This window comes from Phyllostomus hastatus, unplaced genomic scaffold (genome assembly GCF_019186645.2).
Source record: "Phyllostomus hastatus isolate PE091 unplaced genomic scaffold, TTU_PhHast_1.1 phas_contig_58, whole genome shotgun sequence".
Taxonomy (NCBI): Eukaryota; Metazoa; Chordata; class Mammalia; order Chiroptera; family Phyllostomidae; genus Phyllostomus; species Phyllostomus hastatus.
Window position 1 is genome coordinate 32,430,391 of NW_025333916.1, and position 22,941 is coordinate 32,453,331.

Sequence of the window (22,941 nt, forward strand, 5' to 3'; positions counted from 1 at the left end):
TGGCACTTTGCCCTGTGGCATGGGAATTACAGACAAGAAGGGTGCATTTTTGCTGCAGAACCTGTGACGAAGTTTCCACAGAGCCTTCTGTGGGCTCCAGGGAGGAGTGACCTCAGAAAGTGGCTAGAAATGTGTCCTCTTGACCAGAGAAAACCAGACTCGTCAGCTGCTGCCTCCCCATCTTCACTGGCTCAGAAGAAAATCATTTTTGGTGGTTCTTTGAGCCATGCTGTAGTGTGAAATGCCTAAAGCTTGCCTGGTGCATTTTAGAAAATATGGAAGTTCTTTCTATAGAAAATGAACAACTGGATGCATATACATTATGGAGCGTGCTCTCATTCTCTAAATATGTGAGACGCACATGTTTATTTACAGTCCTGATGAGTTTTCTTGTCTAAGGGAACTTAGGGCTTTGAACAGCAGTTTGAATCCCTTCTCCCCACAAGCTGTACTAGTAAGAAGGGTGGACAAGCATTTGGAAGAACATATCCCCACGCCAAGTCCCACATGCTGGGACCCGCTCTCCACACGTCTGTGTCATGCTCTGGTAAAGTGTGTCCCTCTGTGTGTGGAAAGCATCCTCACAAAGGAATCATTTTCTCCTGCTCATTGTTTTAACCCGAAACAGGATGTTCACACACTCAGAGTGTCCACACAGGCCCTGCTGGTGACTCCCACTCCTGCCGTCCCTCCCTGCCTGGTTTTTCACCCGTTGGGCCCACCTGGCTGCCTAGCATGTAGCCACCCTCCCAGAACAGCACTGCCTGGGGAGAGCAGGGCTGCTGGGCAGCGGGGGCAATGGGGACGTGGCCAGGAAGGGGGGGGCCTGTAGGCTTGCCCCTTCTCTTGCCCCCCTGCAGCTTCCCCAGGGGGGGTTCTCCTCCAGGCCAGGTTGCAAACTTGGGGCAGGTTGTAGAGCCTGCAGGTGAAATGCACTGTGGGCAATGCCCTTTGATCAAGGCAGGTGAGGTCCCCACAGATCCACAGAGGGAGCTCTTGGGTAAGAGGACTGAGAGCTGGGCAGAGACCCATCCTTGGCAGGACAGGGCTAGCATGCCCTCATGTCCTCACTCTGCCAGGAACAGAAAGATGCACCTGTGATGCCCAGGAGCTCCCGCATGCCTCCAACTGGCAGCCTGGACAGAACTCTGCTCCTTCTCACCTGGTGCCACGTGTGTTCTGGGAGGGCCAGGGCCTCTTTGGGACCCCCATTACCCCAGCCCCTCCCCAGACACTTGCTCTGGCTGGTGTGCTGGACTCGCCTGCCCTGCGGAGCTAAAGTGCACGTGTTTCTCGCCTGTTTATAGACGTGTGCACAGTCCTTCCAGGACCTCCAGGTGCCCTCTGTCTCCTTTCACACTGTTTGAGTGTAAGGTTGCCTTTGTATATTTCCTGTCACCCAGGGCGCTTCTGACTTATTTGTGGGGACTCCACCTCCCTGGGGTGGTTGGGCGAGAGGTGTGCTTGTCTGAGTCTGAGCACGGGAACCTTTGGGCTTTGGGAAGCAGAGTATTACCCAGTGCTTCTGCTCACCCTCCCTGTGCAGAGCCAGGCAGGTGTTGGGCACTAAGGACTGTTACCTGCCAGCTGCTTAGAATGATGCAAAGCATTAATTGTCTGCATCCCAGGTACAGGCAACACATCTGTGCAGAAGGTAACTGAGGCCAGGAGCTTCCTCTACGAATACAGCTTGTAGCCTTCAAGAAACACTAAGTGCTGACCAGGTGGTGCAGTTGGTGTGTAGACATAGTAGGGATGGGGAGCGGGGGTGGGGGGCAGGGAACAGCCCCTCTCTCTTCCCGCCCTCCCACAGGGTACCTGCCCTTTCTCCCTCCCCCGGAGCATGACTCTCTCCCTCTCCTGCAGTGCCCACTCTCTCCTCCATCTCCTGGAGCTCCTGCCCTCTGTCTCTGCCCTGGAGCACCCGCCCATCCTCCCTCCCTGCCAGGCCCTTGTCATTTACTCCCCTTGGTCCTGCCGCAGTGCACTGTGCGGGACTCACAAACATGCCTGTCGGGCACATGCACGAATCGAACAGGTGTTGTGAGAGGTGAGCTGGGGCTTTCCTGGTTGTTTGTCAACTCCTGGACTCACGTTGCCTCTGGGCCCTTGGAGAGGTGTCACCATAGTCACCAAGAGGGGAAGCGCACTCCCATTACACTGCCCCCGTCCCAGATCCCAGTTTCTTGGCTGTACAAAGGGGACGGGCCACCTGGAGTGCACCTGGCAAGTGACCCTTGTGAACAGGCTGCCAGGGACTCTGCCCCACTCAGCGTGTGGCCACGTGGTCACCATCTGTATACTTTGGTAACTACCCATCTTAGTCAAACCGGGCTGCTGTAACAAACTGCCATGGACGGGGCGGCTTATAAACAGACACTTCTGCCTCACTTTGTGGAGGCTGGACGTGTGAGCCCAGGGTGCCCACACGGCTGGGTTCTGGTGAGAACCTCTTCTGGCAGCAGATGCTGCCTTCTGTCTGTCCTCACAAGGCCATGGAGGTGGGGTAAGGGAACTAATCACACTCACGGGGCTCCATCCTCATGACTCAATCATCCCCCAAAGCCCCACTTCCACATACAACTTGGGGGGTAGGTTTCAACCCATGAATTGGGGGCATGTATTCAGTCAGTAGCATTGCCTCACTGTGGGTGGTGTTGAGTTAGCAGCAACAAGCTGTGGAAGCAGAACAGAAAGGTGTTTATGGGGTACCCGCTGCCCAGGCTGCATAAGGCATGTCAGGTGTGCAGCCTTGTTGGACCCCGTCTCACTGGGGACCCCAGGACCTGGCTCTAAACTGTGCACATCCCTCTGCTGAGTGCGACTCCCGGGGGGGCCAGGCTGGAAGTTAGCTTCCCATGAGAACGGGACAAAATGGGGGCTGAGGCCATGCCAGCTGCCCGTAGAGTGACCCGAGGCCGTGTGGAGGTGGGCTCCGAGCTGTGAGGGCCTGGGGCAGAGGCCGAGCCCTAGGGCCCCGCAAGCTGCTGGACCAGGGCTGGAGGAGGGAACACCCAGATGACACTCACTGTGGGTACTGCCCCAAGCATGGAGTTCAGGTCACAGGGCAGAGCCCTTAGGACTCGACTTGATGACGAAATAGTGCCAGGTTTAACTGGGCATGTGTTCCATTCAAGGCAGGGGCCGGCCTGTGGACACAGGCCCGTGCACTCAAGGAACTGCAGCTGGTCAGAATCGGGTTTCCAGTCCAGCCTCCTGTGGGAGTCCTGGCTCTCTGTCACCCTGAGTGACAGGTGTCCTGTACCCCAGCCCCTAGACGGCCCCATGAATTCCACATTCAGTGCACCCCACATCCTGGAATCATCCTTCCTGGACCCACCTGACCTAAACTTGCTCACCTGTTGTGGATTCACTTGTCCCAGACCCACCTGTCTTTCCACCAAGGAGTTGGCTTCACTGAACTGGGAGCAAAGTGGTTGCCACCTTCCGGGCATCACAGCACTGTCCAGAGGCAGAGATGGGGGAATCTCCTGGCTTCCACCAGGAGCACTTGGCACCTATCACTGGCCAGACTCAGGCACATGACCCCTAAACAGCTGCCGGTGGAGGACTGGGCCCCTGTGGCACAGCTCAGGGTTATACGTTGCCCTGAGTTTCCTCTGTGCAAAGGAGATGGAGGTCTCTTAGCAAGCAGGGTAGGGGGTGCGGGGTGAGGGCCGGCAGGGTGCAGTCAGCCTCAGTCTGAGCCTCAGAGGGAAGCCCCTACCCCATCTTGCATGGGCACATACCCTGTGTGTGACTACCTCTAAGGAGAATTGAGGGGGTCCTGGCTGGCTCCTGAGCTCCCCAGCACTCTTGATGTGTTCCTGGGACCCTCTCCTCACCAAGGTTGCGCCCCGTCACTCCAGCCCCGGCTGCCTTTTCCCCCATTATTGGCCCACGTGTGCATGGAGGGGGGAGGGGGCGCGCGAACTTGAAGGTGCCAGCGATGGGGGGAGGGGTGCTCGACTTCCCGGCCCGGTCTCGGCCTGCAGTGGGGGGGCGGCGCTGCTCCCCACAGCCTCCCTGGTGTGTCAGCACCTTCACTCACTGGTAACAGGGATGACCTGATCCTCAGCACTTGGGCTGCCCCCTCCCCCGCCCCCCCGCTGTGATCCTCCCCCATTGGAGTTTGCTGCTCTGCTTCAACATCCTGAGAGCCCCTGAACTGGGGACCTGGGAAGTGAGGGGGCAGGCCATGTTGGCTCAGGGATTTCTGGAAAGCGGGCCACCACCTCCCCTCCCCGCCCCTCCCCCGCTATGCCCCGTCCCACCCCTGTGAATCGCACTCGGTTTCTTTCTGTCTCGCCGCAGGCCTGGGGGTGGGGGTGGCGGTCCTGCTCGCACGCGAGGTCCTGGCCGGGGTCCAGGCGGCTGTCACTGCGCGCTGAGGCCCCATCGCGTGACAGGACCCGAGGAGGCCGCTGGGTGTGGCCCGGAATGTGGCTGCGGAGGAGGGAAGTGGGGGTGCCCGCGGCGCAGGGGGGGACCCCGCGATGCTGAGGGGGCGGTGTCCGGGTACAGAGATGTGGAGCGGGGAAGTGGGGGTGTGTGTGTCCGCAGCACAGCTGCGGCGGAGGGGAGGGGACATGCGGGAGGGGGACACGCGATGCTGGGGATGGTATCTGGGTGCAGAGATGTGGGGTGGGACGCGATGGGGGAAGGTGTACAGGTACAGAGAGGTACAGGGGATGGGGTAGAAGTTAGGAAGTGGGGGAGACACCCCACTTTTGGCACCACACGTGGGCTGCAGCCCCCGTGCACCTGGGAGTGAACTGTGCACACTGCAGTAGGGGTCGAGGTCGGGTCCGGCGAGGGGGTGGCAAGGGGTCGGCCTCCGCATCCGCAGTGACGTCACCACCCGGATTCCCACCCTCCTCGCAACTGTAGGAGTCAGCATCCCCCACCCACTGGGCCTGCAGGGCGAGAGAGAAGAAAGGCAGGGTCAGGCCAGCCCCAAACCTCCCCTTCCCCTCAGTTGAAGGGAAGTGTTGGGGAGGGCTGGGGCAGGGAGCTGACTTGAGCTGGGGTGAGGGTGGGGGTGGGGGTTGGGGCAGCCCTTGCAATGGATGTTGCTGAACGGGAGGTCTTGGTGGTTGGGTCTGTGGCAGGCGACCTGGATGTACTGATGTGGGGGTCCTGCCCTCACCACCCGCCCCCCACCAGGTCCATCCCCAAACCCTAACGTGGTGGGACTGTCTGGGCAGCTGGGAAGCAAGTCCTGGCACAGGGGCTGTCTGGAGGAGTGGGGGGAGGGGTGGCAAGGGTAGACCTCCTTGTCTCATCCCCAAACCAGCTTCTCCTTGATCATTCTCAGCATCTGAGAACACACTGACTAAACCCTCTGCCCGAAGCTCAGCTCACCTCAGCCTTCGGTAGTGTTCTGAGACCAGGAGGTCCCTCTGGGGGAAGGGCCTGACCCTGGACCTGTCTTCCTCCAGGAAGCAGAGCTGTAGCAGCTTTGTGTGTTCAAAGCTCTCAGACTTGGGAACTCCCGTGTGGAGTAAGCCCAGTGCAGTACTACGGGGGTATGAAAAATAATCGCCTTTCACGTCGCAGGGCTCCGAGTGTCTGCCTGGAAAACCGGCCGTTGTGGAGGGGCTCGATTGCTGTGAGGTTGCCATTTTGAGAGGGTGGCTGGCAGCACACAGAGCCTCCACCTGTTTGTCAGGGACCCCTGGGGACCATCCCCCCAGGTGCCACTGCTTTTGTCCCCAGGAATACACCTGTCTTTGGGAGGAAATGGGCTCCTTTCTTGTTCTGTTCAGCGCAGTGACTAGTGGTGTAGTGCGAGGTCGCTGTGGGAGAGGAGGGTGATGGCACAAAGGCTTCTGAGAGAGGGTGGGACAGAGAGACCAGCAGGGACCAAAGGCCACAGTGTGGCCAAGATGTGGCCACCATCCGTGGGGCTCTCCCAAGGGCCACCTCCTTGCGTTGAGTTCTCTGCCCAGAGGACACCCTACCGGCCAGCACCAGGGGGCTTAAATGAAGGGGCCCAGCGTGGGATGGGGGACTGCTGACCCAGGGGTGTGGCCTGGTGCATGTCCACTCTGTAGGGAGGAGGGTCAGGCACAGTGTCTCAAGCTGGAGCGCATGTTTGGGTCCTGCTGTGGCTCTGGGGGCCTGGAACCCCTGGAAGCAGATGCTGCCCACCTCTCACTGACAGGAGTGAGGGGCGTCTGTGGGGAGCTGCAAGCAGAGCCTTGCGGTTTCCCTCACAGTCAGTGGATGACAAGCATCGCAGACCAGCGCATCCTGGAGCAAAAGTTCAGCACAACCCACTGGTTTTGAAAGAGAAAATGCTGCAGATTTAAGTGCTTGTGTTTACATTTTATTCCCAGACCAGAGCAAGTGCTCAGCTCCACCTCCTGGACGAGCCCCTGGCCCTCAGTGCACTGTCATCACCTGTAGCCTCAGTTTGCAAACCTCAGTAATGAGAAGCTGTGAGGCGCTTCCCCACCCATCCTCCACAGAGACAAAGCCTGGGCTCCTGACTGGGTCCCTCTAGGTGCCATTGCCTTTGTCCCCGGGGGTCCTCCCATAAAACCTGGGGGCCACTGAGGATGTTGAGCATACAGTTGAGGGTCCCTAACCAGCTTCAGGGAGCTGGGAAATGGACAACATCTATCTGTCTGAGCTCCTCCCCACAAAGTGGAGATGAGTGTGGGCATGGGGTAGGCATAGGGAGCTGCCAGAGTCACAGGGAAGGGTGGCAATGCAAGACGGGGCACTTCTGGAACTGGAACAGTCAGTGCGATAATGGACAACTGTGGGGTGTGGCCTGCTCCACACCAGGGCCCCTGAAGCCAGTGAGGCTCTGAGGAATTTATATGAGGGGGCAGAGAGCAGTTTCTGGGGAGCGGAGTGGGGCAGGGTCCTCAGGGTCAGGCCCAGGTATGATGTCCTGATCTCCCAAATGGCTTCCCCAGGTCGGAGGTCCTGGGTCCACTTGCCCCGCCCCCTTCCCCGGGGAGGTTGAGCTGCCCCAGTGTGTCCTGGTGACCACAGGTCAGCATGGAACCTCAATGTTGTCAGAAGAGGGTGGCAGTGAAGAACGATGGGGTGAAGAATGGAGAAATGTAACTTCACAAAGACTTGCGACCAGGCCTGGGCCCGGGAAGGTGCTAACGTCCTCTGTTCCTCCTCTCTGACAGCCGTGCAGGAGAAGTGCCCACTGCGACCGGCAGTCAGTGCCCCCTCACCCGGAGCCAGCGGTCCTCACGGAGGCTCAGCCGTGCTGGAGGGAAGGTTGCTGCTGGAGGTGAGCCCTCTTGACCTTTGATCATGTGCAGGGTCATGGTGTGCAGGCCGCTCCCCCAGGACCCTGAGGTTGTCGCCATTTACAATTAACTTGAGTTAAGGCTCTGAGAAGTGTTTGTGGTTGGAGTCCCAGGACCTCTCGGGAGAAGCGTGAAATTGGGGTCTCAGGTGCTCAGGGTGAGGTGCTGAGCAGAGAGAAACAGCCACAACCACGCTTCAAATCTGAACACCGTATTCAGTCTGCATTCTCTGGTTTTACCTGTCTGTGGCCGAACCTAATAAACTTATTAAGCAGGGTATTTTTTCTTTCACATTAAGGACAGCAAATTGTGCATTAAGCTTCTTGGTGTCTGGCAGGCATGGCTGGCTGGTCCATTTATTGGCATTACACGGTGGATGTGAAGGGTCAGGTCGGCATTTTCGCCTGAGAGGACACCCCTGGCCCCGTTCCGTTATTCTGGGGTGCTTCCCTGACCCTGTCACATCAGCCTTTACATACAGGATGGGAGAGCTGTGGTCAGTTTCATAAGGAGATATAATGGTGAGGAGTTTTCTGGGTTCTATCAAGTCACTCTCTTGCAGAGTGAGGCTGTCACTGCCTCACCAGGGGACAAAGTCACTGAGCACCCCAGGCCCTGGTTTGTCCTTTCTCGGAGGGACTGGGAAGATGCAGCCATCTCTCTGTGCGTGGGGGGGTGTGGGGGACACAGAGAGAGAGGCCCATGGTAGGTAGCGCCATAACCAGCAGCCAGGGTGCCCCTGAAGCCCCAAGGTGCTTCCCTGGGAGAGGCTGGACCCACGTGTCCCCCAGAGGGTCCACCTTGGACCCCTATGTCCGGAGCAGAACTGGTTCTTACCACCTTCCCAACCCTGTTTGGTGGGTGGTTCTATCCCCCCAGGTGAAGCCTCCTCGTCTGTCTTCCCCACTTGGTCCATCTATTAGACTGATGGGTTGAAGGGCAGAAATGGTGGGCTGCGGGTGCCATTTCAGCTGGGTCAAGTCCCCATTCTCTGAACAGTAGCAGCAACTTTGCTCCAGATGGTTCTTCTGCACCCCAGCCTGCTCTGCAGCAACCAGAAGGACAGGCAAACCCTGAAAGGAAACCCCAGTCCTTCACCCCGCACCTGATGCCTAGCCATGCTACTGGAGCCTCTGTGGTCCCTGTGTCTCACTTTTACAGACCAGAGCAGGGCTGGGCTGTCTGAGGTGGAGACCCTAGGGGAGGCCCCGCCCCCAGGCCCACTCAGCCCCTCGCCCCTGCTCCTCAGACTCCAGCTCTTTAATGCAACTTCGCTCGGTGCTTTTCTGGGCCCTCTCGGCAGCGTCCCTGATCAGTCCCATAAGTTCTTAGCTGTTCGGCTGTTTAACCAGCGTGGGCTGCAGTGGGGGTGGCGTGTCCTCTGATTACTGCAGGCATTGAGATCAGTCACCCCATGTCCTTGCAGCCCCTTTGGGTGATTAAGGGGAACTCACCTGATTCCTTTTCTATCCCACTCAGCCAAGCCCTACAGAGATCGGCACCCTCTCCCCTCGTTCACTTTCCACTTTTTATTAGAAATTTCAAATGCTCTCTGATAGCTAGCAATATTGAGCATCTTTCATGTGTCTCTGGATCCTCTGTGTGTCCTCCTTGGAGAAGTGTCTGTTCAAGTCCTTTGCCCATTTTTTAATTGGGTTGTTTATCTTCTTAGAGTGGAGTCATGTAAGTTCTTTATATATTTTGGAGATTAAACCCTTGTTGGAGGTATAATTGACAAATATGTTTTCCCGTACAGTTGGTTCTCTTTTTATTTTAATACTGTTTTCTTTAGCCATGCAGAAGCTTTTTATTTTGATGAGATCCCATTTGTTTATCCTTTCCTTTACGTCACTTGCTCTAGGGGACATATCAGTGAAAATATTGCTGCATGAAATTTCTGAGATTTTCCTGCCTATGTTCTCCTCTAGGACTTTAATGGTGTCACGGCTTATATTTAAATCTTTCATCCACCTTGATTTTATTCTTGTGTGTGGTGTAAGTTGGTGCTCAAGTTTTACAATGAGATACCACTTCACACCAGTCAGAATGGCCATCATAAACAAAGCAACAAACAACAAGTGTTGGAGAGGTTGTGGAGAAAAAAGGGACCCTAGTGCACTGTTGGTGGGACTGCAGACTGGTACAACCACTATAGAAAATAGTATGGAATTTTCTAAAAAAACTAAAAATGGATCTGCCTTTTGACCCAGCAATTCTACTGTTAGGATTATATCCTAAGAACCCTGAAACACCAATCCAAAAGAACGTATGTACCCCAATGTTCACAGCAGCACAATTTACAATAGCCAAGAGCTGGAAGCAACCTAGGTGCCCATCAGTAAATGAATGGATCAAAAAACTGTGGTACATTTACACAATGGAATTCTATGCATTAGAAAGAAGGAAGGAGCTCCTACCCTTTGCAACAGCATGGATGCAACTGGAAAACATTATGCTAAGTGAAATAAGCCAGGCAGTGAAAGACAAATATCACATGATCTCACCTTTAACAGGAACCTAAACAACAAAACAAACAAACAAGCATAATATAACCAAAGACACTGAAATAGAGAATAGACTGACAGTGACCAGAGGGGAGAGGGGAGGGAATTTCAGGGGAAAAGGGGAAGGGTATACAGAAACAAGTATAAAGGACACATGGACAAAAACTAGAGGGAGGTGAAAATGGGAGGGAGGTGGGGAGGGCTGGAAGGGTGGGCTGGGATGGGAGTAAAAGACAGAAAACTGTACTTGAACAACAATTAAAATAAAATTAAAAAAAGAAATTTCAAATGCTCACAAAGAAGAGAGGGTGGAGTAGTGGTGGTCAGCTTTGGCTAAGTTGCTCTGCTGCGTTCCCCCCCACCCCGCCCCGTCCTCCTCATCTCTCCCCAGATCCCTGCCCTGCTTTATCTCCTCAGACTCTTCCCTGGCCAGAGATTTCTTGGTCTCTGGATTCCCCCTCCTTCGTGCTGCATCATCTCATTATGTGGACACTGTGTCCAGCCCTCCGTCTTCCCATCTGCCCAGCTGCGAGCTCCGCTATTTCTGAGTACCTGGGTGGGTAGCTAAGTACAGTGGGGCACAGTAAGGATGATGATGGACGGACAGACAGTCAACATCTAGAGTGATCTGAGGGAAGTGGGAGAGAGAGAGAGGTTTGCAGTATAGGAGCTGGGGGTGCTGGTGTCAGATGGAGCTTAGTGGCTCTGTGTTCTCACCTGCCAGCTATGTACCCCCCATGACCCAGCTCAGCTTCATGAGCCCCCAACCTCCCTGATCGACACAGGGACCCCACACTCCCCGTGGCCCACCAAGGTCTGTGCCCTGAAGAAGGATTTGGGTTTGCTCTTAGGAGGATCTATGAGCTTATGAATCATTTCCTTTTAAAAAATAAAATGTGTGAGAAAGTATTTACATCACTGCTGTCCGGTCTGCTGGGTTCGTGGGTGTTTGGGGGACTCCTGTCTTGGAACGAGCGCAGGTTTCATTTCAGTTTTGTCTGGAGCGGAGCGTGGGACCGGCAGCAGGGTGAGGGGTGGACGCGTCATGCATTCAGTGCAGGAAATGCTTCCACACTTCACTATTTGTCAGGTTTTTAGGAAGCAAATTCTTAAATATTATTTTTCCTTAAATTTTTGTTGTCAGTGTTAGCAAAATTGGAGCTGGAAATGTGGCAGTTTGAATTTTATTCTTGGCAAACCTAATGGGCGTTACTCTTTTATTATTCATGTTCAAAGTTAATATAATAAAATCTTAATCATGAAATCTTTTAAAAACTTTTGTTCTGAGGTGTGAATACAGGAGCTTATGCACAAAGCACCCAATCTCCTGGTTGGAGCTTAGGAGATAGTGTCACACATGTTCACAAGTGTCCTCGCCACTAGCCCTCTTCCTGCTCCTCTGCTGGGGTTGCCGAGAGCAACACCCCGGAGGCTATGCTGCACCCCGCCAACCCCGTGGTTCTGCTCTAGGGGCCTGAGTCTTCCCTGGGGCTTCCTGGTTCAGGCAGAAGCCCAGGCGCTGATAATCAGGCCTGATTCTTGGGTCCCCACAGCTCCTTCAGGGCAGCACCCAGCCCCATTTTCTGCCACCAACTTTCCTTTCATTACCATTTAGCCCGTTTACCCTCTTCTTCCTGCCCCCACCCCCTTTCCCTCCGGTAATCACTGTCCCGTTGTCTGTGTCTGTAAGTTTTTTGCTTTTGCGTAATACTTCCACCTGTTTCACTCAGCCCCCTCCCCCAGCCTTCCTCCTGTCTGACAGCTGTCAGTCTGTTCTCTGTATCTGTGAGTCTGTTTCTATTTTGTTTGTTTGTTCATTTTGTTTATTAGATCCCACATATAAGTGAAATCATATGATATTTATCTTTCTCCAACTGGCTTATTTCACTTAGCATGATATCCTCTAGGTCCATCCATGTTGTCATGAAAGCTAAGATTTCCTTTTTTATGGCCAAGTAGTGTAAATTCCATTGTGTAAATGTACTGGAGCTTTTTTATCCACTCATCTACTGATGGACACTTGGGCTGCTTCTAAACCTTGGCTATTGTAAATAGCACTGTAGTGAACATAGGGGTGCTTATATTCTTTCAAATCAGTGTTTCTGGTTGCTTCAGATATATTTCCAGGTCATAAGTCAGTTCCATTTTTAATGTTTGTTTGTTTTTTAGGTTAAGGCCATACGGCTTTCCACAGTGGCTGCACAAAAGTACATTCCCACCCACAGTGCATTAGGGTTCCCTTTTCTCCACATCCTCACCAGCACTTGTTTGTTGATTTGTTTCTGGTGGCCATTCTAACAGATGTGAGGTGGCATCTCATTGTGGTTTTAATTTGCATTTCTCTGATGATTAGTGACATTAAGCATCTTTGCATATGTGTGGAATCTTCAGGGTTTTCTATATATAGTATCATGTCACCTGCAAATAATGACAGTTTTACTTCTTCCTTTCCAATTTAGATGACTTTTATTTCTTCTTGTCTGATTGCTGTGGCTAGAACTTCCAGTACTATGTTGAATTAGAGTGTGGACATCCATACCTTGCTCCCGATCTTAAGGGAAACTCTTTTAGTTTTTGTCCATTGAGTATGATGTTGGCTGTGGATTTGTCATATATGGGCTTTTTCTGTGCCTATTGATATGATCATGTGAATTTTATCCTTCATTTGGTTTATGTGGTTATTGCATTTATTGATTTGTAGGTACTGTACCAAGCTTGCAACCATGGAATAAATCCCACTTGATCATGGTGTATGATTTTTTAATGTACTGGTGGATCCAAATTACTAATATTTGTTGAAGATTTTAGCATCTGAGTTTATCAGGGCTGTTGGCATGTACCAGCCCATCTCACAGTGGGGGGACATTTGGGTTGCTTCCAGGATTTGGTATTTCAGAATAAACTGCGATAAATATTCACACACAAGTTTTTCTCTGAACATAGGTTTTTTTGTTTTGTTTGTATAGCATGTATGTATGTAATTGCCAGGTCATAAAGTGAGTTTTTAACTTAATGAGGAATTGCCATACAGTTTTCCAAAGTGGCTGTGCCATGTTGCATCCCCACTGGCAGTGATGGGCGTTCTGGTTGCTCCAAGTTAGCGCTCTTGTCTGTTCTCAACACCGTCTTGCCAGGTGTTTACTGGAACCTCACTGAGGGTTTAATTTACGTTTCCTTTAGGATTAATGATACTAGGCTACTTATGAGGATTAGGATACTTGTCTGTTTGCCTTTCATACGACCTCTCTGTAGACTGTTTGCCTATTTTAAAATATCGGATTGTTTGCTTTCTTATTATTGAAGCTAAGAGATTTCTTTATATATTCTGGACACATATCCTTTGTCATGTGTATGATTTGGAAGTATTTTCTCCCAGGCTGTGGCTTGTATTTTCATTCTCTTGACAAGATCTTGCAGAGAGCAGAAGTATTTGATTTTGATGATGCACAATTTGTCAATTTATTTTTTAATAGAGGATGATTTTGGTGTCATATTTAAAAACTGTTTACCTAACCTAAGGTGACAAAGATTTAAACAAATATTTCCTTCCAGACTTTTATAGTTTTACATTTTATATTCAGGTCTCTGGTTCATTTTTAGTTAACTTTGGTAAAAGGTGTAAGGTAGTGGTCAAGATCTAGATCTATTTTTTTTTGCGTAGGAAGGTCCAGTCACCTCAGAATAACTTACTTGACAGGCTGTCTTCCCAAAGATGTGAATTGCCTTCACAGCTTCATAAAAATCATTTGGCCATATTTTTGTGAATCTCTTTGGTACTCTCTACTATTTTCCATCTATTGTGGGTTGGATCTTTCACAAGTAATTACTCTACTGTATTAATTACTATTGCTTTATAAGTCCTGAAGTTGGTGTGAATCTTTCTATTTTTTGTTCTCTTTCAAAATTGTTTTGGCTGTTGTGGTTTCTCTTTCTTTCCTTATAAATTTTAGAATTAGCTTGTTGATATCTACAAAAAATCTTGCTGCATTTATGACTGAGGCTGTGTTAAATCTGTAGGTAAGTTTGGGGAGAACCAATGCCCTGAAAGTGCTGACAGTGCATGGTACACCAACATCTCATTTAGAGATGTGCATCTCATTTAGAGATGTGCATCTCATTTAGATCTTCTGCTTATGTTATACTGTCTTTAGTGTTCTGAGTTTTTAGTATACAGACCCTGTGTACAGTGCTGGACTTATACATGTGTATTTTATATTTCAATTTTTATTATAAGTGGAACTACTATTTCATTCCAATTTTCACTACTCACATATAGAAAGACAATTTGTTTTTCTAGGTTGACTTTGTATCTATGAGCTTGCTGAATTTATTACTATTTCTTAAAGATTTTTTTTGCAAAGTCTGTGGGAATTTTTACATAGATCATCATGTTGTCTGAGAATAGAGACAGTTTTATATCTACTTTTTCAATTGGTTTGGTTTATTTTCTTGCCTTATTGCACTTCTAGGAATGCCAGTACAAGGTAGAGTAGCAGAAGAGAGAATACCTTTGCCTCGTTCCAGGTCTCAGGGAGAAGTTTTTAGTCTTTCAACCTTAAATGGACTAGCTGAGGTTTGTTTTTGTTGTTTTATTTTTTTGTACATGCCTTATATCAGATTAAGAAATTTCCCTCTAGCTCTTGTTTTCTGAGAGTTTCTATAATGGATGGGTGTTAACTTTTGTCATGTATTTTTCTGCATCTATTGAGATGACTATGGTATTTCTTCTGTTAATGTTGTAAATTCCACTGACTGATTTTCAAATGTTGAGCCCAGCTTGTATGCTCAGTTTAGATCTTAGTTATATACTGCTGGGTTAAATTTGCTAGTATTTTGTGGGAATACTTGTGTTTATATTCATAAGAAGCATTTTTTAGGTTTCTTTCTTGTAATGTCTTTGTCTGGTTTTGATATAATAATGCAGGCCTCATAAAATTAGTTGAGAGTATTCCCTTCACTTCTATTTTCTGGAAGAGATTGTGTAGAATTGGTATTATTCCTACTGAAATTTTTGGTAGAATTCACTAGTGAAAACAACTGGTCTGGGAATTTTCTTTGTTAGAACATTTGTAACTATGAGTTTAATTTCTTTAATAGATATGGGACTATTCAGGCAATGTGTTTTAGTGTGAATTTTAGTAGTTTGGATCTTTCAGAGAATTGATCTATTTCACCTACTTTATTGAATTTATGTATACAGAGTTGTTCACAGTTTTCCCATCCGTAGGTAAGTTTGATACCTTTTAATGTAGTTTCTGTAATGATGTCTTCTCTTTTATTCCATTGGTAATTTGTGTCTTCTTTCATTTTTTAATTGTCAGTTAGACTAGAGGTTTACCGGTTTTATTGATTTTTTCCAAAGACACAGTTATTGGTTTCATCGACAGTTGCTATGGACTGAGTATTTGTATCTCCCGCCTCAAATCCCCAGGATCATATGTGGAGCTCTAACCCCCAACGTGATGGTGTTTGGACATGGGGCCTTTGGAAGATGATTAGGTAATGAGGGTGGGGCACTCATGAATGGGATTAGTACTTTTATAAAAGAGACCCCAAAGAGGTCCTTCCACCTTCTGCCATGTGATATATGGCTATTAATGAACCAGGAAGTGGGCCCTCACTAGACATTGTCATGGGGTGAGTTATTCTATAAACGTCAATTACATCCAGTTGGCTCAAGTCTTTAATATCCTTGTAGGTTTTCTATCCAGCCTCAACCTTAAAGACAAGTGTTAATGTTTTCCAGTATGATTGTAAATTTTTAAATTTCTTCTTTCAGTTCTATCAGTTTTTGCTTTCTGTAGTTTGGAGTTGTTTCGCGGTGTGCATACTCATTTTGGATTGTTTTCTTCATGAATTGACCCTTCAGGTGTTATCATTACATAAAATGCCTCTCTTTTCTTGGTAATTTTTCTTGTTCTGAAGTCTACTTTGCCTGATACCAATATAACCACTCTGGCTGTCTTTTTATTAATGTTTGCCTGGCATATTTTACTCCATCTTTTAACTTTTTTTCCATTTATGTTATATTTAAAGTGTATTTCTTTTTACTTTTTAAAAATGCATCCCATTATCTCCCTGACTGGTGTGGCTCAGTTGGTTGGACATCATCCTGCAAAGTGAAAGGCCGCTGTTTGAGTCCCAATTAGGGCACATGCCTGGGCTGCAGGTTTGGTCCTGGTTGGGGTGCATGCAAGAGGCAGCCAATTGATGTTTCTGTCCTGCATTGATATTTCTCTTCCTCCCTTCCCCTCTCTCCAAAAATAAACAAAATCTTTTAAAAATTAGGAAAAGATAAATACATTTCATATGTATTTAGATGTTTAAGCTCTCACACTAGATTTTCACAAGTTGGTGAACTCTGACAGATTATTTCCCCCCCAGAACAATAACCACACATTCCCAGACAGTATAAATACGTGGTTGAACTCACGTTAATACACATCACCATTTTACCAATTACATAATAAAACAAATTATAAAGTGTCCAAATAGTAAGTTACACAGCTCAAAAAGACACATAAAATATTAAATGTCTGCTCAATTCATTAGCAGAAACCCGCTTTTATTTTTTTGCAAGAGAGGGTGAGAAGGGAAAAAATCATACTTCAAACAAAGTAAGTTAGTTAACGACCTCAGAAAGTATGAAAAATACAAGAATTTCAGAGTTTTTATGATTAAAACTTGTTTTAACTATAATAACAAAGTATTTTTACCTTTATTTACTCAATTAGAGAGCATATTCTGCATGTTCCACACAAGACAATGGCAACATTTTATGGAAAACAGTTAATAGCGCCTCCCGTTCTTTTCTCAGGGCTTCCATAGAAGCCGCACCCCAAGTGCCAAGATTAAAATTAACTAAGGCTTTTTGTCTAGAGACATTAAAGACATGTGTTTCTGCGCAATGCAGGTTTTCAGAAAGAAGGTTTTCCATGCAGCACATCATGGGATTTATAGAATGACAATAAATAATCACTAAGACTTGGAATAAAATTTTTTCAAAAAGTTGAGCAGCCCTGATGTGTACTTGTATGAATGTGGGAGAAGCAAACAGAAAGTGAGCAGGCAAATAACCGGTAGGTCCTTATTGTCTGTGTTTGAAACGAAGGAAGGGATAAATCACATACGGTCCAGAGGGTTTACAGTTGCTGGGCTTTTAGTTCGGTATGATACTAAATATACACGAGTACTGTGCTGGGTGTTTTCACACCTAATCTTTCTAAAACCTCTTATATGTTGATAAGATTCTGGCTTGGGAATAGATTTAAAGACATAACTCAATACTGCATGATTTCAGGAAAAGTCAATTGGCACAAATGATAAACACATTTTACATGCTGAACATTAAGAATCTTTTGCTAAGTGTCAAAGTAGATTGCTCTAACGCACACATAGAGGTTTGCCATTCTGTCTACCTTGTGGCCTCGTAAAACCGCTCTTTAAAATTCCTGTCGAGGCTTCATTAGACTTATTCACCACGCCCACACGTTTGACAAGTTAGGCCCTGTTTCAAATCCACGTCCAAGGCAATGACATCAGGCACCCATTTCATTGCATGCAACAGTTTTTCTATGGCCATTGGAATCTTGGACGCTCAGCTGCATGTTAGGACAATTGTTCTCCAAACACAGAAGTTGCTTGCTATTAAAAGCTCCACACTGTTTTTGTCTTATGAACTGTACCGCATCTTCGTATTTCATTCCACCTTTGATTGGTGCTAGGGCAGCAAGCACCAGAGCTCAAGGTCTGCAGCACAATGAACAGCAACACAACAACCAGGTTCCTCATGACATTTAATTTTTATGAGACTTAACCAGCCATCAACAGTCTGGTTGGATGGTGGTGCACCATCATCAAAAGGTCAATTGAGAACACAGCTGCCTTTTTTCCCCACTAGAGTAGTGTCATAAATTGTTTCACACACTCCTACTGTTGTGGTAACTCCACACTTCTTAAGTTCTTCTGTAAGTTTGCTTAAGGTCGCATTGGTTGGACTGTGTGTAATAAGAAATCTCATGTGTTCATATGTGACTTCCACAGGAGCTGGGTGGTTCATTTGAGCCATGTTAATTTAGTTAAAAAAACACTCAGTAGGGTTATGAAAGAACTTAAAAAGTGGATACAGAAATAATGCAAACAAACTGAGTCTATTTCAGTATACTCCACTTGAAATTCTCCGTGCTTTGAGTGTGGAGTTGGGAGCGATGGGAAGTGCAATGAGCCTCCTAACAGGAAGCAGCGATTCTTCAACCCAGCAGCAGTGAGGTAATCGAAAGGAAGTGCACTGAGGTTTACCCGTCCAGGTCAGAACTCCTGTAAAGTGCTCTGCAGATTTCAATTCACCGCTTCTGTGTCCAGGCTAACCACTCTTCTGGGGGCTTCTTGGTGGGGTAGGAATGAATTTCTACAGCTCACTTGTCTGCGCAGAGGTCATGCTGTGCCTGGCGGTAATCTCCACTGCCCTGCAGAAACTCCATAAATGTGTGACCAAGAAGGCCACAGGACTGGAGAATATGTTTACTCATTGAAGGGTGTGGCCTAATCACACCGCTGGTCCAGAGGTGGCAGCTATACGGAGGGTAGGGCCCTGCGGTGGTCGTGGCAGGATGGTGGCAGCTGTGCAGTTGGTGGCGGGTGCACCAGACGCTCTAAAATATAGTTCTTGTCGTCAGTGTGTAGTCGGGTCCCGGTTTTGCTTTCTTTTTAAATCCAGTTTGACAACCTCTTTCTTTTAATTAGTGTGTTATTGGATTTAAGTCTAACACTTAATAATTTTCCCATTTTTCTTCCTTTCTTTCATCTTTTATGCCTTCTTTTAATTATAAGGATATTTATTGGTACTCCATTTTAGTATGCCTATTGGATTTTAGGTATATATTTCATTTTTAATTTTTTAATTAGTTGCTCTAGGGAATATAATGTAAACCCAACTTTTTTCCACAGAGTTTATCAATGATTTAAGATTGTATTTACTTATTTTTAGAGAGGGGGGAAGGAAGGGAGAAAGAGAGGGAGAGAAACATTGATGTGTGAGAGATACATTCATCACTTGCCTCTTGCACACCCGCAACTGGGGACCTGGCCCACAACCCAGTCATGTGCCCTGACTGGGAATTGAACCTGTGACCTTTCAGTTCACAGACTGGCGCTCAGTCCATTGAGCCACACCAGCCAGGGCAGCAAACCCCACTTTTAATAGCCAGAATTAAAATTGTATTACTTCAAGTAAAACTCTTAAGCGTTAAATCATTAAATCCTTTTACCTCATTCTTTTATATTTCTGTATGTATTATATACACATATACTGAACCATCTAAACAATATAAATTTTGCTTTCAGTAGCATTACATATTTTAAACAACTTAACAGGTGAAAATAGTCTGTAATATTTTTCTCAGATACTTACCACTCCTAGTGCTGTCTGTTGGTCCCCGAGCTTCTGAGTTTCCATCTGGCGTCACTTCTCCTCATCCTGAAGAACCCCCTTGAGCATTTCTTAGAGTGTCGGTCTCCTGGAGATGAGTTATTCGAGTTGTCTTTCACCACGACATGTCTTTATTTGCCTCCAGTTTTGATTGATATTTTTGCTGGGGATGAAATTCTGGACAGACAGTTCTTTTTTTTGTTTTTAAATTCTCACTTGAGGCCTTTTTAAAATTACTTTGAGAGAGAGAGAGAGAAGAAGGAAGAGAGAAACATCAATGTGAGAGAGAAACATTGATTGAGGGCCATCTGTACATGCCCAGACTGGGGATCATAGGTGCCTTGACCAGGAATCAAACCCACAACTCTCCAGTTATGGGATGATCCTCCAACCAATAGAGCCACACCAGCCAGCGTGACACACTTTTCTTTTAGCCCTTGAAAGATGTTATCTACTCTCTTCTCCCCTCCTTGTTTTCTGATGAGAAATGCAGTCATTCAAATTATTGTTCCTTGGTATATATTGTGCCATTTTTCTTTGGCTACAATCAGGACAGTTCCCTTATCATTGGTTTTAATTTTTATGCTTAACTGTGATGAACCTAGTTTTGGTTTAATTAGATTGTCCTGCTTAGTGTTCACTGAGCTTCTTGAAACTGTAAATTTATGTCTTTTGCCAAGTTTTGGAAGTTTTCAGCCATAGTCTTCAAATGTACTTTTACTGTACCAATCTCTTTCTCTCCTATTTCAGAAAGTCCATTGACACAAATGTTAAATCCTCGAGGCTCTGTTTGTTTTTTCCCAATATTTTCTCCCTGAGGTTGGATAATTTCCACTGAGCTATCTTTAACTCTACTGACTCTTTTCTCTGTTGCCTCCTTTCCACTATGGAGCCCACCCAGTGAAATTTTTGGTTCATATATTATATTTCTCAGTTCTAAAATTTCTTTTTTAAATACATTGTATTGATTATGCTACTACAGTTGCTCCCATATCCCCCCCCTTTACTACCCTCTGCCCTGCACCCCCTCTCCCACCTGCATCCCCCTCTTTGGTCATATCCATGGGTCGTACATGTAAGTTCTTTGGCTTTGCCATTTCCCATACTATTCTTAACCTCCCCCTGTCTATTTTGTGCCTACCATTTATGCTTCTTATTCCCTGTACCTTTCCCCCCATTCTCCCCTCCTCCCCCTCCCCACTGATAACCCTCCATGTGATCTCCATTTCTGTGGTTCTGTTCCTGTTCTAGTTGTTTGCTTAGTTCATTTTTGTTTTTTTAGGTTTGGTTGTTGATAGTTGTGAGTTTGTTGTCATTCTACTATACATATTTTTATCTTCTTTTTCTTAGATAAGTCCCTTTAACATTTCATGTAATAATTGGCTGGGTGATGATCAACTCCTTTAACTTGACCTTATCTGGGAAGCACTTTATCTGCCCTTCCATCCTAAATGATAGCTTTGCTGGATAGAGTAATCTTAGATATAGATCCTTGCCTTTCATGACTTGGAATACTTCTTTCCAGCCCCTTCTTGCCTGCCAGGGTTCTTTTGAGAAATCAGCTGTAGTCTTACAGGAACTCCTTTGTAGGAAATTGTCTCCTTTTCTTTTGCTGCTTTTAAGATTCTTTCCTTCTCTTTAATCTTGGGTAATGTAATTATGATGTGTCTTGGTGTGTGCTTCCTTGGGTCCAACTTCATTGGGACTCTCTGTGCTTCCTGGACTTTCTTGAAGTCTACTTCCTTTGCCAGATTGGGGAAGTTCTCCTTCATTATGTTTTCAAATAAGTTTTCAATTTCTTGCTCTTCCTCTTCTTCTGGCACCCCTATGATTTGGATGTTGGAACATTTAAAGTTGTCTCCAAGGTTCCTAAGTCTCTCTTCATTTTTTTGAATTCTTGTTTCTTCATTCTGTTCTCGTTGAATGTTTATTTCTTCCTTCTGGTCCAAGTCCTTGATTTGAGCCCTGGTTTTCTTTGTTTCACTGTTGGTTCTCTGTACATTTTCCTTTATTTCACATTTCATAGCCTTCACTTTTTCCTCTATTTTGCAAACATACTCCACCATTTCTGTGAGCATCCTGATTACCAGGGTTTTCAACTCTGCATCTGATAGGTTGGCTATCTCTTCATTGCCTAGTTCTACTTTTGGAGCTTTGATCTATTCTTTCATCTGGGCCATATTTCTTTATCTCGGCACTCCTGTTAAGTTGTAAGGGGTGAAGCCTTAGGTATCCACCAGGGTAGGGCAACCCACTTCACTGCATTGTGGTGCTATATGTGGAGAAGGGGTCTGAGAGGGAACAATTTTACTTGCTTGGCTCTGCTGGCTTTCAGTCACTTCCCCCACTACCCAAAAGCAAATTGGGCCCTCCCTGTGCTGATTCCCTGGTGGGTGGCTTTGTGTACATTCTAGAACCCTGTGGGTCTCTCCAATGAACTCTCCTGTGAGGCTGGGAGTTTCCCTTGCTGCCCCAAGCCCCACAGGTTTTTATCACCAAAGATTTTGAGGCTTTATTTCCCTGTGCTTCATGGAACCCTGGGTTGCATGGTCTGTCTCACTCCCCAGTTGTTCTTTCTGGTTTATCTGGACACAAATGTGGGACTGCCTGGTCCTCCAGCTGCTGCCTTACTGTGAGTCCTCTCCATTCCAGCTGCCTGTCTCCACCCCTCCTACCAGTCTGGATGAATGTTTTTTCTTTAACTCCTTGGTTGTCAGACTTCCATACAGTTCAATTTTCTGGCAGTTCTGGTTATTTTTTGTTTTTAAATTTGTTGTTGTTCTTGTTTTGGTTGTGCAAAGAGGTAGAGTGTATCTACGTATGCCTCCATCTTGGCCAGAAGTCCTCTCAGTTCTAACATTTCTGTTGGTTCTTTTTTTATAGTGTCAGCTTCTCTTCTGAGACTCTTTATCTTTTTTTCTTATTTTCATTTCAGAAGTGCTTACTTTTATCTCATTAGTTGTTTTAAAATTTTAAACTGATAATTCCACCATTTGTGACATATCAGAGGTGGCACCTGTTCACTGTCTTAGTTGGTTGAAGCGTTGTCTCATGCACCACATGGCTGCGGATTCGATTCCCCAGTCAGGGCACATACCTAGGCAGTGGGTTGTGTCCTCTCACATCGATGTGTCTCTCTCTCTCTTTTTCTGGAATTGGTGAATATATCCTTGGGTGAGGGAAGGAAGGGAGGAAGGAAGAAGAGGGAGGGCAGGAGGGGGGAGAGAGAGAGATAGAAGGAAAGGAAGAAAAGAAAGAAAAGTAGGGGAGAAAAGCAGAGGAAAGTCAGGCAGACTGCCAGATCCCACACGACCTGAGTAATCAGAGACCCAGAAAGATCAGAGGGAAGGAAATGGGGGAAGCTGCCCAGAAGGTTTCCCAGAACCCAAGACTGAGTTTCCGGCCCAGAAGGTCCCACTGGGTGACCGGCACAATGGATGAAAGGATTAGAGGGTTCACCTTTGTGAAATTCCACTCCCAGGGACAATGAGAAAACCCTCTGTCCTCCCAGAGAGAAGGAGCCGGTTTCACGACGTGTCCACGGCCCACAGAGGCTGGACTGCCAGGAGGACATACCTGCAAAGCGCTGAAGGAAGGTGGCTTCCCACCTGGGACTCACATGTACCTGCTCTATCATTGGAAAGGAGGTGGCGTGAGGACGGCTTTAGACATTCTGGGCCTCAGAAATTTCACTTCCTCTGCATGGTTTCCCAGAAAGAGGATCTCTCCA

The 22,941-nt window shown here is 47.3% G+C and overlaps 1 protein-coding gene and 1 pseudogene across 2 annotated transcripts in view; one reads left to right on the forward strand and one right to left on the reverse strand.

Moving 5' to 3' along the window:
• AHRR (aryl-hydrocarbon receptor repressor) overlaps window positions 1-22,941 on the forward strand; it is an 81,969-nt gene that overhangs the window by 31,078 nt on the left and 27,950 nt on the right. For both annotated transcript variants that reach the window (XM_045848035.1, XM_045848036.1), the window contains exon 4: window positions 7,155-7,261. In XM_045848035.1, the coding sequence (XP_045703991.1) occupies window positions 7,155-7,261 (107 nt within the window). The remainder of the gene's footprint in view (window positions 1-7,154; window positions 7,262-22,941) is intronic.
• LOC123824711 lies at window positions 17,336-17,852 on the reverse strand (annotated as a pseudogene).